We start from the raw sequence: 13,546 nt of genomic DNA on the forward strand, positions 1-13,546 counted from the left end.
TTTTTTTTCCTATTTTACTTTCGACCCAAAACCAGAATAAATTGATAAAAAAAAAAAAAAAACTTGATTGTAGCACTACCTGTGTTTTTAATGAAGGCAAGTTTAAATGTTTTAACCATATTTAAAGTGCATGTAGTATTTTCCAAGACAATTCTATAAGGTTGGTGGTCTGCTCCACTCAAACATGACCGATAAATTAGCAATTTAAGCCGAGCACAGTAAACAAGCATGCAGGATGGAAAATTACACTCTGAGGATGTTTGATACCTCGGTTGCAGAAGTCTTGCTATCATTGACGCCTCATCTGTCTTTCCTTTACCATCTAGGTCAAGTGTTTCTCAGTTCTGGTCCTGAATGCACTGCATGTTTTACATGTCTCTGCACTTTACACACCTGGCTGCAAAGAATGGCTAATTAACAGCCTTGCAAAGAACTTGATGTTGGAAATGGAAAACATCTCAAACAAGCAGGGCATTGGGTCCTAAGAACTGGAACTAGAATTGAGAAACACTGATCTAGAAAATGCCAAGAGTTTGATGGGTCAGAAACTTCAAATAGCTACCCTACACATGTAGTCCTTTTCATGTACTCTTGTTTCTCCTTTTTAACAGTAACACCTGAAAGCTTTAATTAAAAAAAACCAAACTGAATAACAGAGACCAGGGGAAAAGACCAGCTTTATTCCACTTTCTCTTCTGGTCGTTTGGCAAGTTGTCTGTCCCCATTCCTGAAGTTCAGTGCAAGTTCACAGAACGTACCGTCAACTTCCAGAAATAAACCGTTTGCTCATGCATGGGTGCAATGAAATAGTTTGGCTCAAAAACCAGTGACAAGACTTTTCTGGCCCACTCATCTTCCCATCTCTATCGCTGTTTTAGCGGCCATAGTGACAGTCTGGAGGTGCAGAGAACAGCAGAGTTATGGCCCAGACCCGGTTAGCGTTCCCCACGAAAGAATCTACCACGATAAACGTTACAAATTAAACTTATATGGTTTAATGTCCTTTTCCTTTTCATTGCTCTGTTCTTACAAAACCCTTAAAGTCCCATTTTAACAGACTTTTTAGTGTTTTTAAACTTCAATTCTGCCAATTAGTTAAGAAAAACATGGTTTTAGAAAAAGTGGTGTACATGTGGCCTCATATTGTAGCACAAATATCACAAAAAAAATTAAATACGCTGTTTGAATAGGTATTAACCTGGGCTGCTGCTGGTCTCAACTCAATTTTACCATTAAGTCTGGACTTAAAACAGGGATTTATCTGCAAACATGGAGGAAAGACACAACAGAAGCTGTAAAAACCATCTGTCTTCAGAGTAACGTACCATATGTTAATTGAAAGTTAGCAGCTCTTACGCCATTTCTTGTGTAAACAGGTATATAGGTTGTGTATTTTTTAATCAGTACTCACATTTCTATTTCATTTCCTCTTGTTATCTGGTTAAAGAAGTGGATGTAATGAAAAGTGGAACATGTATATCCTGATCTTATCCAAATAAAAAGTCTCTATTTTATTTAGTTTTTGACTAATTAGATGCTTATTTTGAGTGAGATTCTAGTATCATGTGAGATTCTAGTATCATGTATCATACATTTGAAGCGGAACAATGTGTTTCATTAACTCTTCTTTTAAAAGCATGTTGTGGAACAGAGATAACAGAGTGCAGTTTTGGAAGCTAAAAACTATTGCTTCGTTTCTACTCGTGCAGCGTCAGGTCAAACCTGCGTAGCTGAACCAGATGGAGTGCATGTTTATTTTCCAGTGTAGGGTCTTCAGATGGCTGTAGGGCTAGCATCACCCGGTAAATTCCATACGCCGGAGTTTTTTATGGTAGTTTGCTTCAGTTATATGACATGTATAACTACACATTCAGTGACAATACCCAAACATCAGGAATCACTTGATTACACTCTGACCAATCACAAGGGAATATTTCTGTGTAGCTGCATTAGCGTAGCTGGGTTGCACGTCAGGTCTGAAGAGGTGTGTGTCGAGCCTCTTCGGACATATGTAGAGCCTACAGTGGTTATGGCGTAACCAACCTGACGCAGACGCCATGCTAGTATCAACTGGCCTTCATTACCGTTTGAAATTTTGTTAGCCGTAACGCTGCATCCTTTTTTTATACAGCCACTTATTAAACACAGTCTGGCAGAAGAGTCATCTGGTAAGTCAGCTGGAGCTGCGAACCTTTGCTCACTTCATGAGTGGACTGTGATTCACTGGTAAGCTATTCCATCCATCTTTAGATGCATTTAGATTTTCTGATTAATGAAATTGCCCTACATCTCTAAACTATGACTACCACTGACAAAGTGAACAGCTGTGTATAGACAGTGTCATTATGCTTTATATTTAATCATATATTTAAAAAAAAAAAAGAAAAAGAAAACATTTCTTTGTTTAACTTAAACACAGTTTAAATAATTTACCTAACATACTGTTTTAACCTAAAGTTCACCTGGTATCCCCATTTTTGGAAATATGGTCATAAAACAGAGGAAGGAAATGTGGGGGAAAATGTTCCATTTCCATCTCAAAAATGGTTCAAGTGTTCCTGAGTCTTCATCTTTCCCCTTTCTTCACTCCACCCATCCCTGCCACCCCCGCTCCGTTACCACTATGGACTCAGGAGACCTCCACTCCACTGAGGGGGGAATCAGTTTCCTTTCCCCTGCCTGCCCCCTTACTCCCTGTTCAACTCAAACTGAACGTCGAGCTTAAATGTGCTCCAATGGGCCCACATTCCTAGACAGTATCCCCAACACTGGAACAGTTTACTGCCTCAGCCAGGAATGCTGACTTCCAGCCCAGATTTTCATCAGGAAGGGAGTGCAGGAGAAATTCACTGGAAAGTATCGGGCATTATACGACATTCTTTTCCTCTATGTCAGTCGTTATTTACAGGCAATGTGAGCTTTCTTTCATTCTGCAAAGATGTAGAGGAAACACTGACGGCTGCAATGAAACATATTTTTATTCTTTACACCTTCTTTCAAAACAGCCTCAAACAGTTTCTGGACTTTAATCCCTTTGTGGGATTCTGATAGTTCCAGATATAGATTATCGACCTGGCCTTTCATTTCTTAATCATATCTTTAATCATCATTGCTGAAACCAAAGAGTTTCATTGGTTACAACACTCTTATAAAACCAAAGACAGTGTGTCATTACAATTTTTTACTGACCAAGTACAGTGAATAACATCCATGCCTGTTCTCATGCAGTGTGTCGAGAGACTGTAGTGTGATTCAACGACTTTGTTGGAAAGCGCTTCATTAGCTTACCAGCAGGTCCTATGAGTCATAAGTAGCTGTTGACTTTTGTGCTGGATTCCCTCCATTTCTCTTTTTATTTTTGTCTTTCTTTGACCTCTGAAAAGTGAAAAGCAGCAATATTTTGTTCTGATTGTAAGGAGTTCCCACAGCAAACCTTTCGAGGGGGAAGGTATTCAGCAGCAGTGTGCGAGTGCAAGGGATTCAATGTCTTAATTAGTGGCACCTGTAGAGGTGAAGATAAAAGTCGAGCCTGGGGAGGTTTATAGGAGGGCGGTGATGATATGCTTTTGTCCCGATTCAATTCTGATTTTTTTTGGTGCCGATTCAATGTTAAAATTACGATTCTCACAATTTTCCGATATTGCTGATTTTTGTCGATTAAAAACATTTTTCTCGTCATTTTTTTTATTTATTTCAATGATGTAAAAACAATACAGTAGCCAGACCATCATTCTGCTGCTATAATACCCAAGAAGACAAGTAAAAAGATCAATAAAAACAATAAAAATGACAAAAAATATCATAGAATATTTTTATTTATTTTGAAAAAATTTGGATTTTTTTAATCTAAAAAAATCCATTTTAAAATTGTGAAGCAAAAAATTCAGAAAAACCCCGGCTGCAGCCTGGAGGATGGTGCAGGGCTGGATATTAGGTGGGGTTGGACTTCCAATGGGTGTTGTTTGATGTCAAATGGGAGTGGGTTTAGGGTTAGAGTTAAGGTTAATCCAATCAAAATGTTGAGGGGTCGGGGTTGGATGTCCAACCGCGGACAATATCCAGCCCCGCCTCACTCTCCAGGCTGCAGCCAAGACTTTTTAGAAAATCCCGATTTTCGATTCAATTTCCCCACCCTGAGTTCATAAGTTTACTTCTTACCAGGTCAATGTTGCACAGATTTTTTTAAGCCTTTGGCTAATTTTACGCTCCAGGCAAAAGCGACTCAAAACCAAATTTTTTGCCCTTGTGTGGCTCATATCTGACCTTTTTTATGATTGGATAAGTTTGTATGTCTGGAACATACAAAACTGCCCCCCAAGTCTGACTCCTGTACACTTTCATTCATGCTACTAAAGTGAACCTCATCTTTTCAAAGCTACTTCGGTCTAAACAGTCCTGTCGCCTTTTGTCTTTTACATCCCACATCACAGTTCTCTGCTGGAGGAAGCAGGACGCGTCTCGATCAGACATAAACAAAAGCAGATCAATTTGATATCATTATGTTGTCGCTTCAGCTGCACAACTTCAGAACAGATGTTCTGACACGATGACATGTTTAGCATCCATAACTATCTCTGCAAACACAGCAAGCTGCATGTAATGTTTTATTTTCCACCAGTGGTGTAGTCCAGGCACACGCAGGTATACTGAGTATACCCACTTCTTTTTCAGTCAGGACTGAAAATGCCCACTTCTAAACCCCCTGTGATGCTGCTTTTACTATTACAAAGGTCTCTATATATGTTCCTACGTTGCTCAGCCGCTCAGCTAAGGTTAGCTATGCTACACTGGTGCAGTTAGCCATCAGCTGCGTTAGCTTTAGCCTGAACATAGACATAATAAAGATATATGTATATATGTCTATGAGCCTGTCTCTCACTAGTCTGTGTGCCAGTATTGTCCCAGTCCTTTCATAACTCTTCCTCCCTAAAACCAAAGAGCAGAAATAATGTGACAAATATACAGATCAACTTTTGGTGTGAGCTAAATAGAGTGGTCTTATGTGTCATTTTTCTGAAACAGTGTTTTTTGGGCTACTTTTCTGGGTCTTTTTTTTTGAAAGGGTGAAAAATTGAGAGTATACCCACTTCTTGAGGGACCACTACACCACTGCTTTCCACTGTGTATGTGGTTTGCTTCACCAGGAAGCATCTCAGCAAATAAATTGAGCATTAAGACCTTCAATGTGACTGTAGACTTAACTTTTTCCTTTTTCTATTAAAAAAATCTCCCACTGTCCCTTTTATACTGCAACTCCCAAACCAGGTATAACAAATTCATGCTTGTAGTTTTTAAAGCTGAAGTCTTTATCCTTGCGATCTGTTTTCCATACTCTGTACTGAGCAGCACAAAAATAACCAAACCAGTGGCATTAAACGAACAAACATGGAGTCCTAATCAAATAAACAAAAAAAAAAAAGAATTTTCAGTTTAATGCAACGTCCCTGACTGCTCCAACTCAAGAGTTCTGTTCCCGCCAACGTTCGTTGAAAAACACAGCTGCACATCCAACCTCTGCCACCCTGCTTTTAGCTCAAACAGCCGTGCAGGCAAAGCCAGCAGTGTGCCACGCCACACGAAAATGAAGCTAGTCATTCTGAACACCAGGTCCACTGTCCTGTCCCAACCCCACCCCTTACACTAACCCTACACCCTGTGTGCAACTGTGTGTGTGCGTGTGTGTGTGTTTGTGTGTGCATATGTCATCCTCCAGACGGTCTTCTGCTCACTATTTTAGTCCCCCACCAACATTGTCCCTCATGAGATTGTCTCAAAAGAAGTTTTGTTCTCCTTATGGGGGGAGGGAAAGGAGGGAGTTACTTTCCTCAGTCATAACAACACAAACATGATTGGCCACATCCAAGTTTTATTTAAAAAGAAAAGTTAATTCTCTTCATGTGGACATAGATAAGCAGAAGGACCACAGACGATCGGATCTCGGTTGTTAAATAACCTCTGATAAAAGGGGGACGTTGTTCCGTAGGCCTCACTTGGACTGGCTCTCCCTTGTTGACTTTGCTTTGGGTCTAAACTGAAAACTCTGGGAATGCAAAGCTGTATTTACACATCTGCACCAGGCTGATTTGAAGGAAAAAAAAAAAAAAAAAGGCTGAGGCTTAAGAAACGCAAAAACGCCAAAAAAAAAAAAAAAAAAAACGGCAGGAATCAGGCTGCAGGAAATCATCGGGATGTAAAAACAAAAACAAACAAAAAGGTATGAAGTTAAGCTTCCTGCAACTGCAAATCTCTCAGCGAGATAGTCATCTCATTTACTAGCTCTGCCTCTCAAGGAGCAAGTCTCATCATTTGCTGGGTGCCAAAACAAGGCGGCCTGTGAGCTGCAGAGAAGTAGGTCACAGAGAATTCCATTCATTTGTACAGCACTTTCCAAATAGTTGCGCTTTTTCACTCGGCCCAAACTTCCAGCTGTATGTTAACCCTTAAGGCGGATTTTTGTCAACCATCAAACCATAATGCTCTTTCCATTCATTATTTAGTGAACTAAATATTATGAATAAAGGTTTTGATGATTAAAGTCATATTTAATGGCACCTTCAATGACAACTGAACATTTTCTTTGAGGATTTAGATAAAATCCTCTTTGTATGAATGTAGTAAGAAAAAAAGCACTAACCAAGACTCCAAAATGAATAAAATAGCAGAACTGTTATAAAATAAAACAGCAAACTGATACGTCAGCCTGGGACTGAAACACTCAAACAAGCTGCCAGAACATACCAGGGGGATCATGTAACTACACAACCTTCTCAGTCTCCCACTTTTCAGCAGCATGCATCCTGATGGTGAGGCTGCAGCTCTGAATGGGCTTCTGGCTCCATCTTATTCAGCTGAAACAGGAAAACACGGCCCTAAATTCACGCTGAGGGTGCTGAATGTGCTGAATGTGAATCATTCCTTTAAACCAGAAGTTGATGTACCAAACACCTTTAGCTGTTCCTTCCTGGACCTTTTACATATAAAAACAATCATCTCAGTTACTTTGGGAAACTCATTCTGGATCAGAAACCTTGTTTTTAATAAATAATGACAAAGATATCACATCATCTTGCAGCACATGTGCAGCAATTCCGACTTATGCAAGTGAATGCACTTGCGTTGGTTAAGTCCGAAATACACATGAATTTGTGATCTAATATTCACATCCACAACATTAATAAGATTTTAGTCTCCTGTGAATGCATTATTTGCATGACCTGGACTGCAGAGAGGAAACAGCGAAGGCAATGAGGACGTAAGCACGCAGAAAAAACAAGTGTGTTGTTTTTGACCTTATAAAAACATCAGTCCCATTTTAATTAATTCAATTTAATTAATTGTGGCATTAAGGACAATTAAAGATGCTTCATTTCAGGTATTTATTTAAGTGAATGATGGGATGAACTGTATTATTTGGTGTTTTTTTTTTATATTTTATTACCAAGGCAGTGTTATGTTAATGAGACACGTGTTTGCACTGTGTTCAGCTCATATGTCAACAATAAACAAGAGTAAACGAAAAAAGTATAAATATAACAGCTCACAAAACACAATTGTTGGGATTAAAAAAGCTCAAATAAGTGTGAAAAAACATAGTCAGCAAACAGCAGAAATTTAGAGTAATGAGGTTTATGTCAAGGTTAGTCGCTGAAATAAAGTTTTGTTTGCCGCAAGAGGAGAAAGATTCACACGATGATGCAGCTTTATAGTCTGGAAAAACCCTCAAGTTCGAGAAGAAGACCGTAAAAAACCAGTAACTGTGGTCACAAGTGGTTCTCCTCCCTCCCCAGTTACACAAATGAATTTCAAGGGAATTGTGTGGAAGATGTCACCCCCAGAGCTTCTTTTCGCTCCTGGTTCCTATGGCTGAAATGGAGGGGTCTGAGGACAGACCCTGGTTCCTATGGCTGAAATGGAGGGCTCTGAGGACAGACCCAGGTTCCTATGGCTGAAATTGAGGGGTCTGAGGACAGACCCAGGTTCCTATGGCTGAAATGGAGGGGTCTGAGGACAGACCCAGGTTCCTATGGCTGAAATGGAGGGGTCTGAGGACAGACCCAGGTTCCTATGGCTGAAATGGAGGGGTCTGAGGACAGACCCAGGTTCCTATGGCTGAAATGGAGGGGGTTGAGGACAGACTCAGGTTCCTATGGCTGAAATGGAGGGGTCTGAGGACAGACCCAGGTTCCTATGGCTGAAATGGAGGGGTCTGAGGACAGACCCAGGTTCCTATGGCTGAAATGGAGGGGGCTGAGGACAGACCCTGGTTCCTATGGCTGAAATGGAGGGGGCTGAGGACAGACCCTGGTTCCTATGGCTGAAATGGAGGGGGCTGAGGACAGACCCTGGTTCCTATGGCTGAAATGGAGGGGGCTGAGGACAGACCTTGGTTCCTATGGCTGAAATGGAGGGGGTTGAGGACAGACCCAGGTTCCTATGGCTGAAATGGAGGGGGCTGAGGACAGACCTTGGTTCCTATGGCTGAAATGGAGGGGGTTGAGGACAGACCCAGGTTCCTATGGCTGAAATGGAGGGGGTTGAGGACAGACCCAGGTTCCTATGGCTGAAATGGAGGGGGCTGAGGACAGACCCTGGTTCCTATGGCTGAAATGGAGGGGGCTGAGGACAGACCTTGGTTCCTATGGCTGAAATGGAGGGGGCTGAGGACAGACCCTGGTTCCTATGGCTGAAATGGAGGGGGCTGAGGACAGACCTTGGTTCCTATGGCTGAAATGGAGGGGGTTGAGGACAGACCCAGGTTCCTATGGCTGAAATGGAGGGGGCTGAGGACAGACCTTGGTTCCTATGGCTGAAATGGAGGGGGTTGAGGACAGACCCAGGTTCCTATGGCTGAAATGGAGGCAGTTGAGGACAGACCCAGGTTCCTATGGCTGAAATGGAGGGGGCTGAGGACAGACCCAGGTTCCTATGGCTGAAATGGAGGGGGCTGAGGACAGACCCAGGTTCCTATGGCTGAAATGGAGGGGTCTGAGGACAGACCCAGGTTCCTATGGCTGAAATGGAGGGGGTTGAGGACAGACCCAGGTTCCTATGGCTGAAATGGAGGCAGTTGAGGACAGACCCAGGTTCCTATGGCTGAAATGGAGGGGGCTGAGGACAGACCCAGGTTCCTATGGCTGAAATGGAGGGGGCTGGGGACAGACCTTGGTTCCTATGGCTGAAATGGAGGCAGTTGAGGACAGACCCAGGTTCCTATGGCTGAAATGGAGGGGGCTGAGGACAGACCTTGGTTCCTATGGCTGAAATGGAGGCAGTTGAGGACAGACCCAGGTTCCTATGGCTGAAATGGAGGGGGCTGAGGACAGACCCAGGTTCCTATGGCTGAAATGGAGGGGGCTGAGGACAGACCCAGGTTCCTATGGCTGAAATGGAGGGGGCTGAGGACAGACCTTGGTTCCTATGGCTGAAATGGAGGGGGCTGAGGACAGACCCTGGTTCCTGCAGTGGAATTGTGAATCTCTGAAGATAAGGCCCAACAATGCAGCTTCTGAATAGGATGAATTTACGTTGGCAGCAGCTGTGGAAATTTGGTTAGCTTAAGGTGGTCTGCATATAGGTTTTGGTCCCAACCATCATAGTTTAAAAAAGACACACACGTCACACACATCCTCATGCTTACCGCCAAATAGATGACTCTCCAGTCTTGGTGGCTGGGTTTACACAGTGCATGATGTATATTTTGACTGATTTAAGAGTCAGAAAAACCTGTTGTTGAGTAAGTAAGACGTCACCCTCACCCAATTCCTCCCCGCATCGCCAGCCTACTTTGATCTCTGGCAGAATGAACAAGCTTGACTTTGGGAGCGGTCTACAGCGAAAAAATTCATAAAGCCAGCTTTGATGTCTCTGGTTTTATTAAACAATAACAAAGACTACCCTGTCCTAACTGCAGCCACGGCCTCTTGTAAATCCTGCTGGAAACTCTGCGCAATATGTGTGTCACAACAGGGCAGGAGCAGCACGCCACCCCGGTGCAAGCCAGCAGATGTGATACTGCATGCAGATGCTGCCACGGGAACACAGAAGCTCGCTCTCCATCGCAAGCAGCACTTCACTCTATTTTTCATGAGCCCAGTCAGTTACCAGGCTTTCTGTTACCATGGCCACACTGCAGTGTGATGCAACAAAACTCAGCCATACCCCCCCCCCCCCACCACCACCCACCCTTCGGCTGGTTGGGCACGATACCAACTCAGACAGTACTACAGGACTATAGGGTGGCACGCTGACCAGCTGACGTCTCCATCCCTCCCCAGTGATGTTTAGCTTTGAAAAAACGCTAAACAAGCTCGTTTTACAATCATATTTCAACCTGCTTCAGCTCATCGCAATCATTGATGCAGCTATTTATTACTCCTGATGGGTGTTCAGACAGGAAATGTCCTCTAATGCTTGCGGGGTGTCTGAACTCTTAATGTGTTTTACTTGTTTGTTGCCTGGTCAGGGAGTGCAGCACCTTTGGGAACACATGCCCTCGAAGTCTGAAAATGAGGATTTTATAACCAATAAAAATGGTGGAAAAATGAACAAGGTTGTGGAGTTAAATATTGTCTCTGACATGAGAAGACAGCCTGGGGTAGAAGATGTTTGACTGAAGGCGTACTGTAAGAGGAGAAAGCGCCTCTGGTCCACATGGTTTATCTAAAGGGCTCTGATTTTTTAAAATTTTTTAAAAATATTAATGTTTCCAGTGTTTGTTTGCTGATATGAGGTGTGAATTTATCCTTTTATAGCTCCATGCTTTCACTATAAGAGCCAGAATGAGCATGCATGCATGTAATTACATCTTTATTACGGTACTGTGTAAAACTCTAGACACATTTCTCCACAGAGCAACACTTCCTTGTAATCTTTACAACCTCTTCTTCATGGGGCCAGTTTTTCTGCCTCTTCTCTGAAATGACATAATTAAGTATGTCTTCATAACCACAACAGTTCTATGTACAATCTGGGTCTTTAAAGAAAGCTGTAACTTTGTCCGAGTAAATATGTGTGGAACACAATGGAAAAAGTCAAAGGAAATCACATAACTTTAAATTAAAACCAGAGTACTGCAGCTCAATTAATCTAGGAATTAATAAAGTAATGCCTGATGAGGTGCGGTGCAAAAGTACAAGCTAAAAAAGCCACTCTGAGCAGCTGTAGATGTTACAAGGGAGGCGTTACGCAGGCAAACATCCTGGCAACCCATCAGCTGATGTTGATAATAAACAACACAGTGAGGATCCAGAAATAAGAAACATATAACCGCTTGGGGTTTGGTTGGGTTGGGTTTGGTTTGGGTGCCAGTGCTTGGTAGAATCTTTTAGCTGAGTTTTTGGTCTGCTGCAGGTAGGATTGGTGCGTCAGCGGGTGTGCAAAGTACTTATGATGGTCTCATGATGAAGAGGTTAAGTGGGCTTGAAAAACTGATTTTGAAGGTGCGAGCAGAGGATATATGAATCATTCGCTCTGAGAACAAACTAGTAGTAGTAGTAGTGTTTTCCTGGCACTGTACAAAGAAATGAAAGGGTGGTGATAAGAATTTACAGTGCTGTGTGTTGGATGATGTGGTAGAGGAAGCCAGTTTTCCTACCTGGATTGTTGGCTTCTCCTTCCAAGACCTGCAGCTCGGTGCATTCAGCAAGCGAGTGCTCCAAGCAGAGCTGCAAGAAGCGAGCCTGGGTTCGACTCACCCTCTTCAGCAGGGAGAGCAGAGCCACGGTCTGCTCGCACTCGTTCCATCCCTTAAACCAGCTGGCTAGCACGCCCACCTGATCACGAAACATCATGGTCTGCAAGGTGGGATGAAGGCGGACTAAGTGCGGTGGTCCGGGCGGACTCAGTGAGCTATCCCCAACGTTTTACACCCGATGGCTTCGGTAAAAACACGAACAGGGTGAAGGATTTCTCTGGAGAAATTGTCAAGGAGGTCAATCAGTGAAGACCAGCAATACCATTCTTAGTGTTGTCATTATTAGCCGGGACAGTGGGACACCAGCTTAAAAAAATGTGTTTAGCCTGCAGCAGCTGTTGGATTTATTTCTGCTGGAGGGGTTTCCAACCACCTTCTCCTGTCTGATAATCTCCTTTAGTGAGAGTAAGGGGGGAGTGAGGTGCTCTTCTAGCTAGGCATTAGAGGTGATCTGAGTCGAATCTCGGAGGGATTGATATTTGATGAGTCAGCTTTCTTCCGGCTCAGGCTGTGTCACACCAGCTTCAGCCTTACTGGCATTTTTCTTCAGGGAATCCCTCTCAGGCCTGCAGGAAAAAAGTCAGACTTTAGAAAAAGGAGCACATATTTAACAGTCACTGCTTTCTGTGGCTCTTTGTAGACTCCCCCTCTCTCTCTCTTTTACACATGTGCAAGGATTGGAGAGGAAAGGCTCAGCAGAAATGCGACAGAGTCCCTGTTGCTTCAGCTCTGCAGACTTTAAAGCCTCTGCAGCAGGACAATTCTGAATAAAATCAAATTAAAAGGCCCTAAAATAAAGTTACACAAGCATTTATAGGTCGGAAACTACGCTGTCGCCTGTGTGCTTGCGGCATTCACCGCCCAGACAAAAATAAAAAAATAAAAATAAATGTTTTTGGTATCCACCCATTCCTAAAAATACAGCTGTCGGTACTACTGGCGCTGCATCCCGGAATTTTCCAAAGGACGCCGGGTTACCCACGACACGACTGCGCGCTGGAAGGACCTCCGTGGACACTTCCCTCTATTATTCCAATGACAGGTTACGATGTATTTCTAAAGCCAGGAAAAAGCTGGTTATACTGGGGGGGGGGTTTGGGCTGGAGGGTGAGCTAAAGCAGACTCCAGCCTTGTCTAAAACTGTCACTTTGCTTCATCAGCACTCAGTCGGTGATCTCTGGCGGATGTGGACGTCTGCGCGTGGAAGGGGTGCGTGCAGTTTGTGCAACATACAGAGACTAATAATAAATCAATCCATATTTGTTTAGATCAAGCATTTCCCGTATAGTAACTGTGACTTTAAGTTACCCTCAGCAAATATAAGACTTCCCAACAGCGTTAGACAAACACACTGGCGGCTGTGGATTCCCAGTTTGCGTTTCCATGAGTTCCAGTGAAAATAATAGAAGCACTTTGTGTCAGGAGCGTCTAAAAGATCATTATTTCATTTTTTCTGGAAGTGTAAAAGAGACTCTAAGAAAGGCAGGAACTTCAATGTGCGAGTTGGGGTAAAAATAGCCGGTTAGTTGCTGGTGGTTCCTACCTGCAGGAGCAGTTTGCATCGTCGGGTTTGTTTCAGGACGGCGACGGGATCAGCTTTTTGGGGGAGGGGGGCAGCAGCGCCCCTTCACTCCGGGTCTGTGGGATTTGCCATCTTGACTAACTTTTCCTCTGTCTCCCTCCAGTAGACGGGCTCCTCTGGTCTAAAACACCACGATCAAGGTAGGCGGGACACGGCCAACTACTTCCCCTTGTGCTTTTCAACATAAAGCGGCTTTTTGTTAAAGGTTCCAGGCGACCATTTCAGATGGGGGGAGGCAAGAAACACTCAATTCAACTTTTTTTGAATAGTGA

The 13,546-nt window shown here is 43.3% G+C and overlaps 1 protein-coding gene across 2 annotated transcripts in view; it reads right to left on the reverse strand.

Moving 5' to 3' along the window:
- The window catches only part of samd4a (sterile alpha motif domain containing 4A), a 59,739-nt gene extending 46,376 nt beyond the window's left edge, over positions 1–13,363 (reverse strand). For both annotated transcript variants that reach the window (XM_079241919.1, XM_079241918.1), the window contains exons 1-2: positions 13,236–13,363; positions 11,594–12,258 (exon numbers count right to left, since the gene is read on the reverse strand). In XM_079241919.1, coding sequence (XP_079098045.1) covers positions 11,594–11,789 — 196 coding nt within the window. In that variant the 5' untranslated portion in view covers positions 11,790–12,258; positions 13,236–13,363. The remainder of the gene's footprint in view (positions 1–11,593; positions 12,259–13,235) is intronic.
- Positions 13,364–13,546: the final 183 nt, after the last annotated feature.

This window comes from Telmatherina bonti, assembly GCF_933228915.1.
Source record: "Telmatherina bonti genome assembly, chromosome: 1".
Lineage (NCBI taxonomy): Eukaryota > Metazoa > Chordata > Actinopteri > Atheriniformes > Telmatherinidae > Telmatherina > Telmatherina bonti.